At 46.8% G+C, this 22,429-nt stretch overlaps 1 protein-coding gene across 1 annotated transcript in view; it reads right to left on the reverse strand.

The window, feature by feature from the left end:
- The window catches only part of ghrhrl (growth hormone releasing hormone receptor, like), a 67,948-nt gene that overhangs the window by 34,187 nt on the left and 11,332 nt on the right, over positions 1 to 22,429 (reverse strand). Inside the window, exons 5-9 of the mRNA XM_065009921.1 lie at positions 21,475 to 21,572; positions 18,357 to 18,489; positions 12,540 to 12,693; positions 11,566 to 11,626; positions 4,297 to 4,366 (exon numbers count right to left, since the gene is read on the reverse strand). Of these exons, the coding sequence (XP_064865993.1) occupies positions 4,297 to 4,366; positions 11,566 to 11,626; positions 12,540 to 12,693; positions 18,357 to 18,489; positions 21,475 to 21,572 (516 nt within the window). The remainder of the gene's footprint in view (positions 1 to 4,296; positions 4,367 to 11,565; positions 11,627 to 12,539; positions 12,694 to 18,356; positions 18,490 to 21,474; positions 21,573 to 22,429) is intronic.

A 22,429-nucleotide genomic window follows, 5' to 3' on the forward strand; every position in this document is an offset into this window, starting at 1 on the left:
GGCTCCATCCATCTTCCCATCAATTTTAACCATCTTCCCTGTCCCTGCTGAAGAAAAGCAGGCCCAAACCATGATGCTGCCACCACCATGTTTGACAGTGGGGATGGTGTGTTAAGGGTGATGAGCTGTGTTGCTTTTACGCCAAACATAACGTTTTGCATTGTTGCCAAAAAGTTCAATTTTGGTTTCATCTGACCAGAGCACCTTCTTCCACATGTTTGGTGTGTCTCCCAGGTGGCTTGTGGCAAACTTTAAACGACACTTTTTATGGATATCTTTAAGAAATGGCTTTCTTCTTGCCACTCTTCCATAAAGGCCAGATTCGTGCAATATACAACTGATTGTTGTCCTATGGACAGAGTCTCCCACCTCAGCTGTAGATCTCTGCAGTTCATCCAGAGTGATCATGGGCCTCTTGGCTGCATCTCTGATCAGTCTTCTCCTTGTATGAGCTGAAAGTTTAGAGGGATGGCCAGGTCTTGGTAGATTTGCAGTGGTCTGATACTCCTTCCATTTCAATATTATCGCTTGCACAGTGCTCCTTGGGATGTTTAAAGCTTGGGAAATCTTTTTGTATCCAAATCCGGCTTTAAACTTCTTCACAACAGTATCTCGGACCTGCCTGGTGTGGTCCTTGTTCTTCATGATGCTCTCTGCGCTTTTAACGGACCTCTGAGACTATCACAGTGCAGGTGCATTTATACGGAGACTTGATTACACACAGGTGGATTGTATTGTATCATCATTAGTCATTAGTCATTTAGGTCAACATTGGATCAACATTGGATCATTCAGAGATCCTCACTGAACTTCTGGAGAGAGTGTGCTGCACTGAAAGTAAAGGGGCTGAATAATTTTGCACGCCCAATTTTTCAGTTTTGATTTGTTAAAAAAGTTTGAAATATCCAATAAATGTCGTTCCACTTCATGATTGTGTCCCACTTGTTGTTGATTCTTCACAAAAAAATACAGTTTTATATCTTTATGTTTGAAGCCTGAAATGTGGCAAAAGGTCGCAAAGTTCAAGGGGGCCGAATACTTTCGCAAGGCACTGTATATCACTCCAGTGTAAATTGCTAAATTGTAATTACTTTGCCACTATTGGCCTATTTATTGCCTTACCTCCTTACGTCATTTGCACACACTGCATACAGATTTTCCTATTGTGTGATTGTACGTTTGTTTATCCCATGTGTAACTCTGTGTCGTTGTTTTTTGTCGCACTGCTTTGTGTTTATCTTGGCCTGGTCGCAGTTATAAATGAGAACTTGTTCTCACCTGGCCTAACTGGTTAAATAAAGGTCAAAAAAATAAAAATACTGCAGTACTGTAAATGAAACCTAAAAAAACATATGTCTACACAGACCGGTGCGCTATAGCCAATCAGAGCTACAGTAGGCCTATATGCAAATTAGCCATTTGCCACAGGGGCCTGACATCATTCAATTTGAACTGAAGTGTGTTTACAGGCAGTAGCAACAGTGTGACTTTAGATCATTAGAACCCATTTGCCAAAAGCCACAAAATACACCTGAATGGATTTCTGCAAATATGTAAATAGGAAGGGATCCCTCTTACATTTGGGAACTTTACAGTTCTATTAAATAAACAACAATGAGAATGTAAACTCTCTCTCCCTCAGTTGCTTATGCACATCAACAACAAAAACAACCAACGCTTGCCAGAGCGAGATTAGCTCAAATCTAACGAGGTAACATTAGATAAACCCTGTCAAACTTTTTCAGCTAGTTGGGCGTCAAAATTGCACTGATAAACGATGTGGAAGAGTAGCCTGCTCGCCCTTCTGCAGCTTGTCTACCCATGCATGCTTGTCCCAACCCACGTTTTGACAACTGAATGGGAACTTACCTGCCTGCCCGTCCATTTGGTCAATGACAAATATATTTGATTGACAACTAAGAGACATGCTAACTGTGGATAACAGTCGTTCAAGTTTAGCATAACTAGCTAGTTAGCAAATTTATTTAGCTTGTTAAATAGATAGATAAATAGATATGCTAGCACAGGGGTGTCAAACTCAATCAGCTCACGGGCCATATAGATAAAACACAACAAATTCACCCTTTATAATGTCCACTTATGTACATAGGATGCTGTATATAGCATTGTAACATTAAAACAAAAGAGATATAAGATTTGTCCAACATTTGCTGCTATTTCACTGTAAGGTCTACCTGTTGTATCCGGCGCATGTGACAAATAAAATTTGATTTGATGCTTGCAGATGTGCATAATATGCTGCGACACTAATCCGAAAGTATTTAACTCCAAATAACAAAAACGTAGCTATAGGTCATTGTAACATTTTAAACATGTAATATTTTTTCAATTGCACTGCATGTACAGTATCACTGGCAGTGATGCCAACTTAGCAATTTTGTTGCTAGATTTAGCAACTTTTCAGACTACGCTGGCAACTCTTTTTTTTATTTTTTCAAACAGCACCTAGCAACAAATTTAGCTACTTTAAAAAATGTATTTGGAACTTTTAGCAACTTTTGAAAGGTGACTCAAATGTTAAAATGCACGCATTTTCCCTCTAAATGACACAAAAGCGATTTTCTCTGTCACACAGTCAGTCACAACACATGTGCCTGGCTGCAAAAGTGCATTGTGAGTGATGTCAGCAGCAGGCGCTCAGCTCGTGCCCAGGCAGCAGCAGGCCAGCAGCAATTTCAGCAAATTGCAAATCATTGTTGGCTGACTGCGGCAACAGTAGTACGGGTTCAATGAGCCAAACCCAATGATTATAGTTGGTCACTAATGTTTGATATTGAACAGAACTTTCAACATCAATCAACATGTCTCAATCAAAATTGTACAGCCAGAAGTACAGAAAAGAGTGGGAGTCTGTACCTGAACAAATGTCAAATCATATTTTTTGCAGAGATGGCCAGTCAATTTGAGTAACGTTATTATGTATTCTACGCAGTTTTACGTTATCACGCAATGACATCACAATGTAATTTAGCAACTTATAGCAACAAATCAACCTGCCTCTAGCAACTTACCCTGAAAATTAGTTGGCAACACTGAACTTGTGCGGGTGAATGCAACATTGCTATATGGTGCACTCAATGTATTGTAGTTGAATAGCTAGCCTAGGCTACTGCTCAAATGTTGCTGTCATAGGCCTATTCATGGTGTTTTGTTGCAGGTTTAGTTTTTTAGTTATTCATTCTCAAGACTACAACATTTCAGTAGCCTAGCTAGGACTGTGGCATGAGTCTGTACACTTTCCCTCCACTGTGTGCTGTAAATGGGACACACGAAAGCAGCACAATTGAATTTGAATACACTGATGCAAGCACATCAGGCTGTAATTACTAGATGACTCAACTGTTGACTCATTTATACTGTCCTATTCAGCCCGCAGGCCTTGTGTGTCCTATTCGGCCCGCAGACCTTGTGTGTCCTATTCGGCCCGCAGGCCTTGTGTGTCCTATTCGGCCCGCAGACCTTGTGTGTCCTATTCGGCCCGCAGGCCTTGTGTGTCCTATTCGGCCCGCAGGCCTTGTGTGTCCTATTCGGCCCGCAGGCCTTGTGTGTCCTATTCGGCCGGCAGGCCTTGTGTGTCCTATTCGGCCCGCAGACCTTGTGTGTCCTATTCGGCCCGCAGGCCTTGCGTGTCCTATTCGGCCCGCAGGCCTTGCGTGTCCTATTCGGTCCGCAGGCCTTGTGTGTCCTATTCGGCCCGCAGACCTTGTGTGTCCTATTCGGCCCGCAGGCCTTGTGTGTCCTATTCGGTTGGATTGTATTGACATTCCCAGCCTTTAGTTACATTTGTACGTTTCTGTTCAAAATATTGAGTCATTGAAACTGAACCAGTGCATCCTGAATGGAGGCAGCAAACAATGTACCAGGACAGCTGTGATTTGCAACCTGATATTTTTGGGACTACAAAGAAATGTATTGGTGAATTATATTAATTATGCATTGAACTGCATCCATCTATTCTGCCAACAATGTCTTACTGTACGTCATGGAATTTGTGAAATATAACCTATTTTTATAACCTCTTAAAGTTGGTTTTGAGGCATAAACTGGGAATTATATATTTTTGACTGATATTATGATTGTTTGTTTGTTTAATATCTGCAAAGTAGTTAATGCTTTAAGTTCCACTTTAAATAATGTGTACTCTAGAATGCCCTTCAAGCTAGTCAGAAAGGAGTATTTAACAATGCCATGATATAAATGGCCTATAATGAGTAAGTATCTCCCTTTAAAATATGACACATTGTGTATGACTGCACCCCTGTAGGGTCTACTCACCCCGATAGAAACAACAATTGGCCCTTTTACGATCCACCAATAGGGGGAGTCCTCATTGATGTCCCAGCATCTATAGGAGGAGATGCGAACGATCGGTCAGACAGAACTCTCTGGTGGGAGTAAGAGTCACTAGAGTCTTTCTCAGTGAATATTATAGTTCCATGTAAACACTGACGGTACAACCCTACTGAGAATAGCGAGTAGCACATTTTCCAGAGGAAAGAAAATGGCTTCAATTGAGGACAGGATCCGATTCGGGTTATCAGGTATACAGTGCATTCGGAAAATATTCAGATCCCTTGACTTTTTCCACATTTTGTTACATTATAGCCTTATTCTAAAAGGTATTACATATATTTTTCACCCTCATAAATATACACACAATACAATACCCCATAATGACCAAGCAAAAACAGATGTAGACATTTTTGCAAATGTATTAAAAATAAACTTCACATTTACATAAGTATTCAGACCCTTTACTCAGTACTTTGTTGAAGCACCTTTGTTAGCAATTACAGCCTCGAGTCTTCTTGGGTATGACGCTAAAAGCTTGGCACACCTGTATCTGAAGACTTTCTACCATACTTCTCTGCAGATCCTCTCCAGCTCTGTCAGGTTAGATAGGGAGCGTTGCTGCACAGCTATTTACAGGTTTCTCCAGAGATCAGTTTCACTTCCGGGTTGGAGCGAGCGGTCCATCCGAGCGCTTCGGTCTGCAGGTAGTATAACTTTTCATTACATTTCATTACATTTCATTATAGTACAACGGTTTGATTTGTCTAATCTTAGCAATTTCTTCTTAGCTAGCTACATAGCCGTCTTTGTATCAAAGATAATTGCGTAATTGTCGTATTTCGTCGTCCTAACGTAGTCTACACTGCTAATTGCCCAGCAGCTAGCCAGCTAGCAAACGTCCACCGTCTTCCGAATAGCAGCACTGTAAAAACTATTACACTCAACTGAACGACTTGATTAGTGTAGTGTTAGCTAGCTACATAGTTGTCTTTGCTGTCTTCGTATCCAAGATAATTGTGTAGTTTAGAGTGTGTAGTCTTAGAGTGATTATCTTAATTTACCGAGGTTAGCTAGCCAGCTATTTGTCGTCCTTAACGTAGGAGACACTGCTAGCTAGCCAACAGCTAGCCAACGTCTACCGAATAGAACTTCCTCACTCAACAACCCGGTCGCATTCGCTCCACAGGTAGTATCACATTTTCATTTCATTTCATTACAGTACAACGGTTTGATTTGTTTGATCGTAGCTAGCTACATAGCTAGCTACATAGCCGTCTTTGTATCAAAGATAATTGTGTAGTCTAGAGCGATTTTCTAGGTTAGCTAGCCAGCTATTGTCGTTCTTTTAACGCAACGTAACGTAATCAACACTGCTAGCTAGCCAGCTAGCCCCCGAATAGCACCACTGTAGAAACTATCACACTCAACGGAACGACTTGATTAGTGTAGTGCCAACAACGCAGCCACTGCCAGCTAGCCTACAAAGTCAACAACGCAGCCACTGCCAGCTAGCCTACTTCAGCAGTACTGTATCATTTTAATCATTTTAGTCAATAAGATTCTTGCTACGTAAGCTTAACTTTCTGAACATTCGAGACGTGTAGTCCACTTGTCATTCCAATCTCCTTTGCATTAGCGTAGCCTCTTCTGTAGCCTGTCAACTATGTGTCTGTCTATCCCTGTTCTCTCCTCTCTGCACAGACCATACAAACGCTCCACACCGCGTGGCCGCGGCCACCCTAATCTGGTGGTCCCAGCGCGCACGACCCACGTGGAGTTCCAGGTCTCCGGTAGCCTCTGGAACTGCCGATCTGCGGCCAACAAGGCAGAGTTCATCTCAGTCTATGCCTCCCTCCAGTCCCTCGACTTCTTGGCACTGACGGAAACATGGATCACCACAGATAACACTGCTACTCCTACTGCTCTCTCTTCGTCCGCCCACGTGTTCTCACACACCCCGAGAGCTTCTGGTCAGCGGGGTGGTGGCACCGGGATCCTCATCTCTCCCAAGTGGTCATTCTCTCTTTCTCCCCTTACCCATCTGTCTATCGCCTCCTTTGAATTCCATGCTGTCACAGTTACCAGCCCTTTCAAGCTTAACATCCTTATCATTTATCGCCCTCCAGGTTCCCTCGGAGAGTTCATCAATGAGCTTGATGCCTTGATAAGCTCCTTTCCTGAGGACGGCTCACCTCTCACAGTTCTGGACGACTTTAACCTCCCCACGTCTACCTTTGACTCATTCCTCTCTGCCTCCTTCTTTCCACTCCTCTCCTCTTTTGACCTCACCCTCTCACCTCCCCCTACTCACAAGGCAGGCAATACGCTCGACCTCATCTTTACTAGATGCTGTTCTTCCACTAACCTCACTGCAACTCCCCTCCAAGTCTCCGACCACTACCTTGTATCCTTTTCCCTCTCGCTCTCATCCAACACTTCCCACACTGCCCCTACTCGGATGGTATCGCGCCGTCCCAACCTTCGCTCTCTCTCCCCCGCTACTCTCTCCTCTTCCATCCTATCATCTCTTCCCTCTGCTCAAACCTTCTCCAACCTATCTCCTGATTCTGCCTCCTCAACCCTCCTCTCCTCCCTTTCTGCATCCTTTGACTCTCTATGTCCCCTATCCTCCAGGCCGGCTCGGTCCTCCCTCCCGCTCCGTGGCTAGACGACTCATTGCGAGCTCACAGAACAGGGCTCCGGGCAGCCGAGCGGAAATGGAGGAAAACTCGCCTCCCTGCGGACCTGGCATCCTTTCACTCCCTCCTCTCTACATTTTCCTCTTCTGTCTCTGCTGCTAAAGCCACTTTCTACCACTCTAAATTCCAAGCATCTGCCTCTAACCCTAGGAAGCTCTTTGCCACCTTCTCCTCCCTCCTGAATCCTCCTCCCCTCCCCCCTCCTCCCTCTCTGCAGATGACTTCGTCAACCATTTTGAAAAGAAGGTCGACGACATCCGATCCTCGTTTGCTAAGTCAAACGATACCGCTGGTTCTGCTCACACTGCCCTACCCTGTGCTCTGACCTCTTTCTCCCCTCTCTCTCCAGATGAAATCTCGTGTCTTGTGACGGCCGGCCGCCCAACAACCTGCCCGCTTGACCCTATCCCCTCCTCTCTTCTCCAGACCATTTCCGGAGACCTTCTCCTTACCTCACCTCGCTCATCAACTCATCCCTGACCGCTGGCTACGTCCCTTCCGTCTTCAAGAGAGCGAGAGTTGCACCCCTTCTGAAAAAAACCTACACTCGATCCCTCCGATGTCAACAACTACAGACCAGTATCCCTTCTTTCTTTTCTCTCCAAAACGCTTGAACGTGCCGTCCTTGGCCAGCTCTCCCGCTATCTCTCTCAGAATGACCTTCTTGATCCAAATCAGTCAGGTTTCAAGACTAGTCATTCAACTGAGACTGCTCTTCTCTGTATCACGGAGGCGCTCCGCACTGCTAAAGCTAACTCTCTCCTCTGCTCTCATCCTTCTAGACCTGTCGGCTGCCTTCGATACTGTGAACCATCAGATCCTCCTCTCCACCCTCTCCGAGTTGGGCATCTCCGGCGCGGCCCACGCTTGGATTGCGTCCTACCTGACAGGTCGCTCCTACCAGGTGGCGTGGCGAGAATCTGTCTCCTCACCACGCGCTCTCACCACTGGCGTCCCCAGGGCTCTGTTCTAGGCCCTCTCCTATTCTCGCTATACACCAAGTCACTTGGCTCTGTCATAACCTCACATGGTCTCTCCTATCATTGCTATGCAGACGACACACAATTAATCTTCTCCTTTCCCCCTTCTGATGACCAGGTGGCGAATCGCATCTCTGCATGTCTGGCAGACATATCAGTGTGGATGACGGATCACCACCTCAAGCTGAACCTCGGCAAGACGGAGCTGCTCTTCCTCCCGGGGAAGGACTGCCCGTTCCATGATCTCGCCATCACGGTTGACAACTCCATTGTGTCCTCCTCCCAGAGCGCTAAGAACCTTGGCGTGATCCTGGACAACACCCTGTCGTTCTCAACTAACATCAAGGCGGTGGTCCGTTCCTGTAGGTTCATGCTCTACAACATCCGCAGAGTACGACCCTGCCTCACACAGGAAGCGGCGCAGGTCCTAATCCAGGCACTTGTCATCTCCCGTCTGGATTACTGCAACTCGCTGTTGGCTGGGCTCCCTGCCTGTGCCATTAAACCCCTACAACTCATCCAGAACGCCGCAGCCCGTCTGGTGTTCAACCTTCCCAAGTTCTCTCACGTCACCCCGCTCCTCCGCTCTCTCCACTGGCTTCCAGTTGAAGCTCGCATCCGCTACAAGACCATGGTGCTTGCCTACGGAGCTGTGAGGGGAACGGCACCTCAGTACCTCCAGGCTCTGATCAGGCCCTACACCCAAACAAGAGCACTGCGTTCATCCACCTCTGGCCTGCTCGCCTCCCTACCACTGAGGAAGTACAGTTCCCGCGCAGCCCAGTCAAAACTGTTCGCTGCTCTGGCCCCCCAATGGTGGAACAAACTCCCTCACGACGCCAGGACAGCGGAGTCAATCACCACCTTCCGGAGACACCTGAAACCCCACCTCTTTCAGGAATACCTAGGATAGGATAAAGTAATCCTTCTCACCCCCCTTACTAGATTTAGATGCACTATTGTAAAGTGGCTGTTCCACTGGATGTCTTAAGGTGAACGCACCAATTTGTAAGTCGCTCTGGATAAGAGCGTCTGCTAAATGACTTAAATGTAAGTCTGGCCTCTGGCTGAGACACTCAGGGACATTCAGAGACTTGTCCCGAAGCCAGTCCTGCATTGTCTTGGCTGTGTGCTTAGGGTTGTTGTCCTGTTGGAAGGTGAACCTTTGCCCCAAGTGGGCTGTCATGTCTTTTACTGTGGAGTGGCTCCCGTCTGGCAACTCTACCATAAAGGCCTGATTGGTGGAGTGCTGAAGAGATGGTTGTCCTTCTGCAAGGTTCTCCCATCTCCACAGAGGAACTCTGAAACTCTGTCAGAGTGACCATCGGGTTCTTGGTCACGCCAAGACCCTTCTCCTCCGATTGCTCAGTTTACCCGGGTCGCCAGCTCTAGGAAGAGTCTTTGTGGTTCCAAACTTCTTCCATTTAAGAATGATGAAGGGGACTTGTTTTTGGGGACCTTCAATGCTGCAGAAATACTTTGGTACACCTACCCAGATCTGGTAGGGGTACCAACACAATCCTGTCTCTGAGCTCTTAATTGGAGGTGGACTCCAATTAAGTTGTAAAAACATTGCAAGGATGATTAATGGAAACAGGATGCACCTGAGCTCAATTTCAATTCTCATAGCAAAGGGTCTGAATACCTGCAGTATGTAACCTCAGCGTCCTCTCACTGTCAACTGCCTTTATTTTCAGCAAACTGAACATGTGTAAATATTTGTATAATCATAACAAGATTCAACAACTGAAACATAAACTGAACAAGTTCCACAGGCATGTGACTATGTGAATAATGTGTCCCGTAACAAAGGGTGGGGGGTCAAAATAAATCAAAAGTAACAGTCAGTATCTGGTGTGGTTACCAGCTGCATTAAGTACTGCAGTGCATCTCCTCCTCATGGCCTGAACCAGATTTGCCCGTTCTTGCTGTGAGATGTTACCCCACTATTCCACCAAGGCACCTGCAAGTTCCCGGACATTTCTGGGGGGAATGGCCCTTGCCCTCACCCTCCGATTCAACAGGTCCCAGGTCCCAGTGCTCAACGGGATTGAGATCCGGGCTCCTCGCTGGCCATAGCAGAACACTGACATTCCTGTCTTGCAGGAAATCACTTGCCATGACAATAAGCTCAGTCCGATGATGCTGTGACACACCGCCCCAGACCATGACGGACCCTCCACCTCCAAATCGATCCCACTCCAGAGTACAGGCCTTGGTGTAACGCATATTCCTTCAACGATAAACGCGAATCCGACTATCACCCCTGGTGAGACAAAACCGCAACTCGTCAGTGAAGAGCACTTTTTGCCAGTCCTGTCTGGTCCAGCGACGGTGGGTTTGTGTCCATAGGTGACGTTGTTGCCAGTGATGTCTGGTGAGGACCTGCCTTACAACAGGCCTACAAGCCCTCAGTCCAGCCTCTCTCAGCCTATTGCAGACAGTCTGAGCACTGATTCAGGGATTGTGCGTTCCTGGTGTAACTCAGGCAGTTGTTGCCATCTTCTACCTGTCAGGACGTCCCGCAGGTGTGATGTTCGGATGTACCGATCCTGTGTAGGTGTTTACACGTGGTCTGTCACTGCTAGGATGATCAGCTGTCCATCCTGTTTCCATATAGCGCTGTCTTAGGCATCCCACAGTACGGACATTGCAATTTATTGCTTTGGCCACATCTGCAGTCCCCATGTCTCCTTGCAGCATGTCTTAGGTATGTTCTTGCAGATGAGCAGGGATATTGGTGTTTTTCAGTGTCAGTAGAAAGGCCTCTTTAGTGTCCTAAGTTTTCATAACTGTGACCTACCGTCTGTAAGCTGTTAGTGTCTTAACGACCGTTCCACAGGTGCATGTTCATTAATTGTTTATGGTTCATTGGACAAGTATAGGAAACAGTGTATAAACCCTTTACAGTGAAGATCTGTGAAGTTATTTGGATTTTTACGTATTATCTTTGAAAGACAGGGTCCTGAAAAAGGGACGTTCATTTTTTTGCTGAGTTTAGATAAAGTATTTTTGTAATTTTTTTGTAACCTGTGTCACACCCTGACCTTAGAGAGCTTTTTATGTCTCTATTTTGGTTTGGTCAGGGTGTGATTTGGGTGGGCATTCTATGTTCTTTTTTCTATGTTTTGTATTTCTTTGTTTTGGCCGGGTATGGTTCTCCATCAGGGACAGTTGACTATCGTTGTCTCTGATTGGGAACCATACTTAGGTAGCTTTTTCCCATCAAGGTTTTGTGGGTAGTTGTTTTCTGTTTAGTGTTTTGCACCTGACAGGACTGTTTCGGTTTCGTTTATTCACTTTGTCATTTTTGTTTCAGTGTTATGTTTAATAAAAAGTCATGAACACTTACCACGCTGCGCTTTGGTCCGATTCCTCCTCTTCAGAAGACGACACCCGTTACAACCTGTTTTTGCTTTGTCATTATGGGGTATTTATTGTGTGTAGTTTGAGGAAAATAAATCATTTTTATCAATTTTAGAATAAGGTTGTAATGTAAAAATGTGAAGGGGTCTGAATACTTTCCAAATGCACTATACAGAACTGTGAGAGAATGACAGAGTAATACTCACTCAGTATCCTCAAAATACACCCTGGACCCAATCCATATGACTGTGAAGATGATGGGTACACCTAAAAAATGAAGGCCAAGAATCAACTTGAAAAGGAAACATGTCCATGTAAAATCATAATGTTAATGTAATGAGTGGAGGCAAATGTAAACGTTTGTGAAGATGGAAGGAGGAATGTGCTGTTTGGCTGAACATGAGTGACATATAGTAATTATAGAAAATAAGATGTACATTTTGGACTAGTCGGTGGGATGTAACAATTATATGCTGAGATGTAGCACTTACTGAGTAATTATGGAGAACATAGAACTAAGTACTACTTGCAGTAGCTGGACAGGTTTTACTAGAACTTCTCGGTAACCTACTCCCCGTTCTGCTTCAGTGAAATACACCTGAATGTCTAAGGACCAAGCATTGAAATGGTAAAAGTAATGTATTTAAGCATTTCATTAACTGAGTGGGAAACACCTGCTGTTCACATCTCAGCAGAATGTGCATCATGATCCGATTGCGGGAGAAATGGTGGCAGAACTATTCATTATCAATCTCTTGATTCATATGCATATCAAGGAGGCACCTCATCGAAGAAAAAATATGTATTTTAGATGATTAATAACTGTAATAAGCATGCAACACTAGACAGCATAGGGGGGGGGAATATTATTCAACTCTTAATCCAATCCAAAATACCAGTGAGAATTGCCACAGGCCAAGTTTAACTTAGATGGTTCCATAATGAAAGTGTACTCCTATCTAGAGAGTTATTTGTGCCATTTAAAAATAGTAAGCAAGTGATGTTTTGTTTTGCACAGTTTGAGTTCATTTGAATTCATTCTAAAAGCGCATAGTGGAATGAATATTAAACAGGATTTGAATAGTGACACACCACGAACCCAAGCCACATAAACAAATGGCTCTTAAATGAACTAAAGGAATTACTACAGACAGACAGGGGTGAGGTGGAAAGTTCTTACCCCAGCCCAGCAGGCCAAAGCCCCAGAGGCAGCGACGGTAGTGGTGGAAGGAGGAGAGGAGCAGTGAGTTGAGGTAGAGGGCCTCAACCAGGAGCCAGAAGAAGTTAGTCATGACACAGTAGTGACAGAAGGCCACTGATGCCTTACAGGCTGCCTGGAGAGAGGGGAAAACCAGGGAAGAGGTCATTGAGAAAGACAATCAGAGAGAGAGAGAGGGCATGGGAAGGAAGATTGAGAAAGAGAGGTAACAGTAGTGGGAATGTTATGCAGGTGAGTGAGGACCCAAAAGCGGTTTAACAGAAACAGAGTCTTTTAATGTCCAAACAGGGAAAACATAAATGCTCAATCTTTACAGGAGAGTCCCCCTCTAGCAGTAGAGGAGAATAGCAGGGCTAGCGGCAACAGACTGCAGGTCCCTCCGGGTAGGCGCGGGCCGTAGAGGACAGAGACACCTGCTCACACGCAGCATCTAATGAAGAGGCAGATTACGACAGGACGGGACAAGGGCAAAGCAAACGAGAATCCGACAAAGACAGAAGCAGAAACAGAGAGAGAAATAGAGACTTAATCAGAGGGAAAAGAGGGGACAGGTGTGAGAGAGTAAACGAGGTCGTTAGGAGAATGAGGAACAGCTGGGAGCAGGAAAGGACCATAGAGAGAGAGAGAGAGATAGAGGGAGAGAAAGTAACCTAATACGACCAGCAGGGGGAAACGAAGAGAAGAGAAAGAACAGGGACAAGACATAACATGACAATACATGACAGTACCCCCCCACTCACCAAGCACCTCCTGGCGCACTCGAGGAGGAAACCTGGCGGCAACGGAGGAAATCATCGATCAGCGAACGGTCCAGCACGTCCCGAGATGGAACCCAACTCCTTTCCTCAGGGACCGTACCCCTCCCAATCCACTAGGTACTGATGACCACAGCCCGAGGACGCATGTCCATAACCTTCCGGACCCTGTAGATAGGTGCGCCCTCGACAAGGACGGGGGGGGGGGAGACGAACGGGGGTGCGAAGAAAGGGCTTGACACAGGAGACATGGAAGACCGGGTGGACGCGACGAAGATGTCGCGGAAGAAGAAGTCGCACTGCGACAGGATTAATAACCTGAGAAATACGGAACGGACCAATGAACCGCGGGGTCAATTTGCGAGAAGCTGTCATAAGGGGAAGGTTACGAGTGGAGAGCCATACTCTCTGACCGCGACAATACCTAGGACTCTTAGTCCTACGCTTATTAGCGGCTCTCACAGTCTGCGCCCTATAACGGCAAAGTGCAGACCTGACCCTCTTCCAGGTGCGCTCACAACGTTGGACAAAAGCCTGAGCGGAGGGGACGCTGGACTCGGCGAGCTGGGACGAGAACAGAGGAGGCTGGTACCCGAGGCTACTCTGAAAAGGAGATAGCCCGGTCGCAGACGAAGGAAGCGAGTTGTGAGCGTATTCTGCCCAGGGGAGCTGTTCTGCCCAAGACGCAGGGTTACGAAAGGAAAGACTGCGTAAGATGCGACCAATAGTCTGATTGGCCCGTTCTGCTTGACCGTTAGACTGGGGGTGAAAACCGGAAGAGAGACTGACGGAAGCCCCAATCAAACGGCAAAACTCCCTCCAAAATTGAGACGTGAATTGCGGACCCCTGTCCGAAACGGCGTCTGACGGAAGGCCATGAATTCTGAAAACATTCTCAATGATGATTTGTGCCGTCTCTTTAGCAGAAGGAAGCTTAGCGAGGGGAATAAAATGAGCCGCCTTAGAGAACCTATCGACAACCGTTAGAATAACAGTCTTCCCGCTGACGAAGGCAGACCGGTAATAAAGTCTAAGGCGATGTGAGACCACGGTCGAGAGGGAATGGAAAGCGGTCTGAGACGGCCGGCAGGAGGAGAGTTACCGGACTTAGTCTGCGCGCAGTCCGAACAAGCAGCCACGAAACGACGCGTGTCACGCTCCTGAGTGGGCCACCAAAAACGCTGGCGAATAGAAGCAAGCGTACCCGAACGCCGGGTGGCCGGCTAACTTGGCAGAGTGAGCCCACTGAAGAACAGCCAGACGAGTAGGAACGGGAACGAAAAGAAGGTTCCTAGGACAAGCGCGCAGCGACGGAGTGTGAGTAAGTGCTTGCTTTACCTGCCTCTCAATTCCCCAGACAGTCAACCCGACAACACGCCCCTCAGGGAGAATCCCCTCGGGGTCGGTGGAGGCTACTGAAGAACTGAAGAGACGGGATAAAGCATCAGGCTTGGTGTTCTTAGAGCCCGGACGATAAGAAATAACGAACTCGAAACGAGCGAAAAACAGCGCCCAACGAGCCTGATGCGCATTAAGTCGTTTGGCAGAACGGATGTACTCAAGGTTCCTATGGTCAGTCCAAACGACAAAAGGAACGGTCGCCCCCTCCAACCACTGTCGCCATTCGCCTAGGGCTAAGCGGATGGCGAACAGTTCGCGGTTTCCCACATCATAGTTACGTTCCGACGGCGACAGGCGATGAGAAAAATACGCGCAAGGGTGGACCTTGTCGTCAGAATGAGAGCGCTGGGAAAGAATGGCTCCCACGCCCACCTCTGACGCGTCAACCTCGACAATGAACTGTCTAGAGACGTCAGGTGTAACAAGGATAGGAGCGGATGTAAAACGCTTTTTGAGGAGATCAAAAGCTCCCTGGGCGGAAACGGACCACTTAAAGCACGTCTTGACAGAAGTAAGGGCTGTGAGAGGAGCTGCCACCTGACCGAAATTACGAATGAAACGACGATAGAAATTCGCGAAGCCGAGAAAGCGCTGCAGCTCGACACGTGACTTAGGGACGGGCCAATCACTGACAGCTTGGACCTTAGCGGGATCCATCTTAATGCCTTCAGCGGAAATAACAGAACCGAGAAATGTGACGGAGGAGACATGAAAAGCGCACTTCTCAGCCTTCACAAAAAGACAATTCTCTAAAAGGCGCTGGAGGACACGTCGAACGTGCTGAACATGAATCTGGAGTGACGGTGAAAAAAATCAGGATATCGTCAAGGTAAACGAAAACAAAGATGTTCAGCATGTCTCTCAGTACATCATTCACTAATGCCTGAAAGACAGCTGGAGCGTTAGCGAGGCCGAACGGCAGAACCCGGTATTCAAAGTGCCCTAACGGAGTGTTAAACGCCGTTTTCCACTCGTCCCCCTCCCTGATGCGCACGAGATGGTAAGCGTTACGAAGGTCCAACTTAGTGAAAAACCTGGCTCCCTGCAGGATCTCGAAGGCTGAAGACATAAGGGGAAGCGGATAACGATTCTTAACCGTTATGTCATTCAGCCCTCGATAATCCACGCAGGGGCGCAGGGTCCTGTCCTTTTTCTTAACAAAAAAAAACCCCCGCTCCGGCGGGAGAGGAGGAAGGGACTACGGTACCGGCGTCGAGAGCTACAGACAAATAATCTTCAAGAGCCTTACGTTCGGGAGCCGACAGAGAGTATAGTCTACCCCGGGGGGGAGTGGTACCCAGAAGGAGATCAATACTACAATCATACGACCGGTGCGGAGGAAGGGAGGTGGCCCTGGACCGACTGAACACCGTGCGCAGATCATGATATTCCTCCGGCACCCCTGTCAAATCACCAGGCTCCTCCTGTGAAGAAGGGGCAGAAGAAACAGGAGGGATAGCAGACATTAAACACTTCACATGACAAGAGACGTTCCAGGAGAGGATAGAATTACTAGACCAATTAATAGAAGGATTATTACATTTACATTTAAGTCATTTAGCAGACGCTCTTATCCAGAGCGACTTACAAATTGGTGCATTCCCCTTATGACCTCCAGTGGAACAGTAGTGCATCTAAATCTTTTCAGGGGAGGGGGTGAGAGGGATTACTTTATCCTATCCTAATTCCTTAAAGAGGTGGGGTTTCAGGTGTCTCCGGAAGGTGGTGATTGACACACCTGGCGTCGTGAGCCAGGGATGGCCCAAAACAACAGGTGTAAAAGGTGAACGAAAAACTAAAAAAGAAATGGTTTCGCTATGATTACCAGAGACAGTGAGGGTTAAAGGTAGCGTTTCACGCTGAATCCTGGGGAGAGGACTACCATCCAAGGCGAACATGGCCGTGGCTCCCTAACTGTCTGAGAGGAATGTCATGTTCCCGAGCCCAGGCTTCGTCCATAAAACAGCCCTCCGCCCCAGAGTCTATCAAGGCACTGCAGGAAGCTGCCGAACCGGTCCAGCGTAGATGGACCGACAAGGTAGTACAGGATCTTGAAGGAGAGACCTGAGTAGTAGCGCTCACCAGTAGCCCTCCGCTTACTGATGAGCTCTGGCCTTTTACTGGACATGAAATGACAAAATGACCAGCGGAACCGCAATAGAGACAGAGGCGGTTGGTGATTCTCCGTTCCCTCTCCTTAGTCGAGATGCGAATACCCCCCAGCTGCATGGGCTCAGCACCTGAGCCAGTGGAGGAAGATGGTAGTGATGCGGAGAGGGGGGAAACGGATAACGCGAGCTCCCTTCCACGAGCTCGGTGACGAAGATCTACCCGTCGTTCTATGCGAATAGCGAGTTCAATCAAGGAATCCACGCTGGAAGGAACCTCCCGGGAGAGAATCTCATCCTTTACCTCCGCGCGGAGACCCTCCAGAAAACGAGCGAGCAACGCAGGCTCGTTCCAGTCACTGGAGGCAGCAAGAGTGTGAAACTCTATAGAGTAATCAGTTATGGATTGATTACCTTGACATAGGGAAGACAGGGCCCTGGAAGCTTCTTTCCCAAAAACTGAACGATCAAAAACCCGTATCATCTCCTCCTTAAAGTTCTGATACTGGTTAGTACACTCAGCCCTTGCCTCCCTGATTGCCGTGCCCCACTCACGAGCCCGTCCAGTAAGGAGAGATATGACGTAGGCGATACGAGCTGTACCCCTGGAGTACGTGTTGGGCTGGAGAGAGAACACAATATCACACTGGGTGAGGAACGAGCGGCATTCAGTGGGCTCCCCAGAGTAACACGGTGGGTTATTAATTCTGGGCCCGGAGACTCGGAAGCCCTGGAAGTAGCGGTGGATCGAGGCGGAGATGGTGAATATGTTTCGAGAGGTTGGAGACTTGGGCGGCCAGGGTCTCAACGGCATGTCGAGCAGCAGACAATTCCTGCTCGTGTCTGCCTAGCATCGCTCCCTGGATCTCGACGGCTGAGTGGAGAGGATCCGAAGTCGCTGGGTCCATTCTTGGTCGGATTCTTCTGTTATGCAGGTGAGTGAGGACCCAAAAGCGGTTTAACAGAAACAGAGTCTTTTAATGTCCAAACAGGGAAAACATAAATCCTCAATCTTTACAGGAGAGTCCCCCTCTAGCAGTAGAGGAGAATAGCAGGGCTAGCGGCAACAGACTGCAGGTCCCTCCGGGTAGGCGCGGGCCGTAGAGGACAGAGACACCTGCTCACACGCAGCATCTAATGAAGAGGCAGATTACGACAGGACGGGACAAAGGCAAAGCAAACGAGAATCCGACAAAGACAGAAGCAGAAACAGAGAGAGAAATAGAGACTTAATCAGAGGGAAAAGAGGGGACAGGTGTGAGAGAGTAAACGAGGTCGTTAGGAGAATGAGGAACAGCTGGGAGCAGGAAAGGACCATAGAGAGAGAGAGAGAGATAGAGGGAGAGAAAGTAACCTAATACGACCAGCAGGGGGAAACGAAGAGAAGAGAAAGAACAGGGACAAGACATAACATGACAATACATGACAGGGAAGTGGAAGGTGCAGTGGTTGATTTACGGTGGACAGGGTGCATTGGTTGATTTATGGTTAACAGGGTGCAGTGGTTGACTTACGGTGGAGAGGGTGCAGTGGTTGGTGTCGTCGCTGGCGAATAGTGTGGCGTCCTTGATGAACACAGCCACCGCCTTTAACATGAAGGTGACAAACAGCTGGATGTGAATATAGTTCCTGGCACAGTGAAGCCTCCTGGGAAGAACCACAGAACACAGTCAGGACCAAGGACCGCAGGTTAAACACAAAGCAGGGTCAGGACCAAGGACCACAGGGCAAACACAAAAAGCACGGTCAGGACCAAGGACCACAGGGCAAACGCAAAGCACGGTCAGGACCAAGGACCACAGGGTAAGCACAAAGCACGGTCAGGACCAAGGACCGCACACACAAAACACCATCAGGACCAAGGACCGCACACACACAAAACACAGTCAGGGCAAAGGACCACACACACACAAAACACAGTCAGGGCAAAGGACCACACACACACAAAACACAGTCAGGGCAAAGGACCACACACAACAGTGGGGGCTGTTTTGTTAGACTTCAGTGCGGCATTTGACATTATAGATCATAGTCTGTTCCTGGAGAAACGTATGTGTTATGGCTTTAGACCCCCTGCTATAATGTGGATAAAGAGTTACCTGTCTAACAGAACACAGAGGGTGTTCTTTAATGGAAGCCTCTCATCCAAGTAGAATCAGGGATTCCCCAGGGCAGCTGTCTTTTTGAAACTTTACTAACGACATGCCACTGGCTTTGAGGAAAGCCAGTGTGTGTATATATGCGGATGACTCAACGCTATACACATCTACTGTACCACAAGTGACTGAAATGACAGCAACACTTAACAGAGAGCTGCAGTTAGTTTCAGAATGCATGGCAAGGAATAAGTTAGTCTTAAATATTTCAAGAACTAAAAGCATTGTATTTGGCACATCATTCACTAAATAATATGGAAATTTAGCAAGTTGAGGTGACTAAACTGCTTGGAGTAACCCTGGATTGTAAACTGTCATGGTCAAAGCATATTGATACAACAGCATCTAGGATGGGGAGAAGTCTGTCTATAATAAAGCGCTGCTCTACCTTCTTAACAGCACTATCAACAAGGCGGGTCCTACAGGCCCTAGTTTTGTCGCACCTTGACTACTGTTCAGTCATGGGGTCAGGTGCCACAAAGAGGTGCCATTGCAAATGGCTCAGAACAGGGCAGCACAGCTGGCACTTGGATGAACACAGAGAGCTAACAAATCAAATCAAATCAAATAATAATAATATGCATGTCAATCTCTCCTGGCTCAAAGTGGAGGAGAGATTGACTTCATCACTACTTGTATTTGTGAGAGGTATTGACATGTTGAATGCACTGAGTTGTCTGTTTGAACTACTGGCGCACAGCCTGGACACCCATCCATACCCCACAAGACATGCCACAAGAGGCCTCTTCACAGTCCCCAAGTCCAGAAGACTATGGGAGGCCCACAGTACTACAGAGCCATGACTACATGGAACTCTATTCCAGTCAAGTAACTCATGCCAGCAGTAAAATTAGATTTAAAAAACAGATAAATATACACCTTATGGAACAGCGGGGACTGTGAAGCAACACAAACATAGAAACATGCATACAAACACATGATAACATACACACTATACACACATGGATTTTGTGTTGTAGATATGTGGTAGTAGAGTGGAGGCCTGAGGGCACACATTTATGTTGTGAAATCTGTTATGATTTTATATTTAACCTTTATTTAACTGTTAAGATCAAATTCTTATTTACAATGATGGCCTACCCTACCCTAGCCAAATTGTGCGCCGCCCTATGGGATTCACAATCACAGCCGGATGTGATACAGCCTGGATCCGAACCAGGGACTGTAGTGATGCCTCTTGCACTGAGATGCAGTGCCTTGGACCGCTGCGCCACTCGGAGCATGTATTGTAATGTTTTTAAAATGTATAACTGCCTTAATTTTGCTGGTCCCCAGGAAGAGTTGCTGCTGCCTTGGCAACTGCTAATGGGCAACAGCTAATCCATAATAAATACAAATACAAAAGGACCACACACACACACACACACACACACACACACACACACACACACACACACACACACACACACACACACACACACACACACAACCCTGTCAGGACAACGGATCACACACACAATACCATCAGGACAAAGAACACACACCCACAACCCCGTCAGGACAGAGGACACACACACAAAACATTGTTAGGACAACGGACCACACACACACACACACACACACACACAAAACACTGTCAGGACGAAGGACCACACTTCTCAACCAACAATTGAAAGACATTAAAATGAGGTCAAGGAGAATAGTACAACAATAGGGGAGCCTCAGGTTTAGAAACAATAATGTGTTGAGAAGAGTCCCCTAAGCAAGATGGTCCTGGGGCTCTGTTCACGAACACACCCCACAGAGCCCCAGGACAACAACACAATTTGACCCAACCAAATCATGAGAAAACAAAAAAATCATAACTTGACACATTGGAAAGAAATAACAAAAAACTGAGCAAACTAGAATGCTATTTGGCCCTAAACAGAGAGTACACAGTGGCAGAATACCTGACCTGTTGCCACAAGAAAAGGGCAACCAGTGAAGAACAAACACCATTGTAGATACAACCCATATTTATGCTTATTTATTTTCCCCTGTGTTCTTTAACCATTTGTACATCGTTACAACACTGTATATATATATAATATGACATTTGTATTGTCTTTATTGTTTTGAAACTTTTGTATGTGTATTTATTTATTTTCCCTTTTGTACTTTAACTATTTGCACATAATATGACATTTGAATGTCTTTATTCTTTTGGAAGTGTAATTTTTACTGTTAATTGTTTATTTCACTTTTGTTTATCTACTTCACTTGCTCTAGCAATGTTAACATATGTTTCCCATGCCAATAAAGCCCTTAAATTGAAATTGAATTGACAGAGAGAAAGAGAGAGAGATAGAGAGATAGTGCTTGCTGGCGTTAGCAGGTGTTTGTTACTGAGATCATAAATTATACCACTCGGCTTTAGTATGCCCCCCCAAAAAAAAAATTCTAGCCATTCTTTTTCTTCACCCAACAACGACCTCAAAACAATCTCCTGTTGTGACCTTTGACCTCCTCCTACCTGAAGAGCAATAGGATCACCACGGCGATGAAGAGGAAGACCAGGGAGGTGCCGTAGCCGATGGTGTAGATCAGCTTGACAGTGGCAAAGTAGGAGTCCTGCATAGGTTTCACATAGAGATCAGAACCCATATTCAGGCTCAGAGTAGTGGAACTGATCTAAGATCAGCTTCACCGTGTCCATATACTTTTGTTCATTATGATCTAAAAACAAACAGATCTTATATCGGCACTCCCACTTGACACCAGGACCTGTACTAATGAAGCCTCTCAGAGTACGGGTGCTCATTTAGGATCAGTTCTCTATTTTAGATCATAATAAGCACAATTATATGAACAGGGGGACCTGATCCTAGATTGAGCTTTGAGGCTCTGGGGTCATTCCATGTCATTTCAGCAAGCCATGACACCCACTCAGATTATTCTGAAATTGTTTCTGTAGTTAGAAACAGATAAGATAATAATTCCTGAAACACTATCCAGAGTAGTGATGCTGGACGGGCGGGCAGGTGCAGGCAGTGATCGGTTGAAAAGCATGCATTTAGTTTTACTTATATTTAAGAGCAGGGGGGCTGAGTCACTGGCTTGCTAGTGCTCTCCCATGCCGTCCCTAGGAGGGGTGCATCAAGTCTTGACAGGAGTCAAGTCACAGACGTTAAAGAGTTAGTCTGTTTTATCTGGTGAAATTTTCCTGCCTTATCTGGTTTCTTGTGTGATCTTAAGCATGCTTCCTCTAATTCTTCCATCTCTCTCTTCGCTCGCAGAGGACCTAGGCCCTAGGACCATGCCTCAGGACAACCTGGCCTGACGACTCCTGACTGTCCCCTTCCCCAGTCGACCTTTCTGCTGTTCTGCCTGCTGCTATGGAACCGGACCTGTTCACCGGACCTGTTCACCGGACCTGTTCACTGGACCTGTTCACTGGACCTGTTCACCGGACCTGTTCACCGGACCTG

Source organism: Oncorhynchus nerka, linkage group LG25 (assembly GCF_034236695.1).
Source record: "Oncorhynchus nerka isolate Pitt River linkage group LG25, Oner_Uvic_2.0, whole genome shotgun sequence".
NCBI classification, from domain to species: Eukaryota; Metazoa; Chordata; class Actinopteri; order Salmoniformes; family Salmonidae; genus Oncorhynchus; species Oncorhynchus nerka.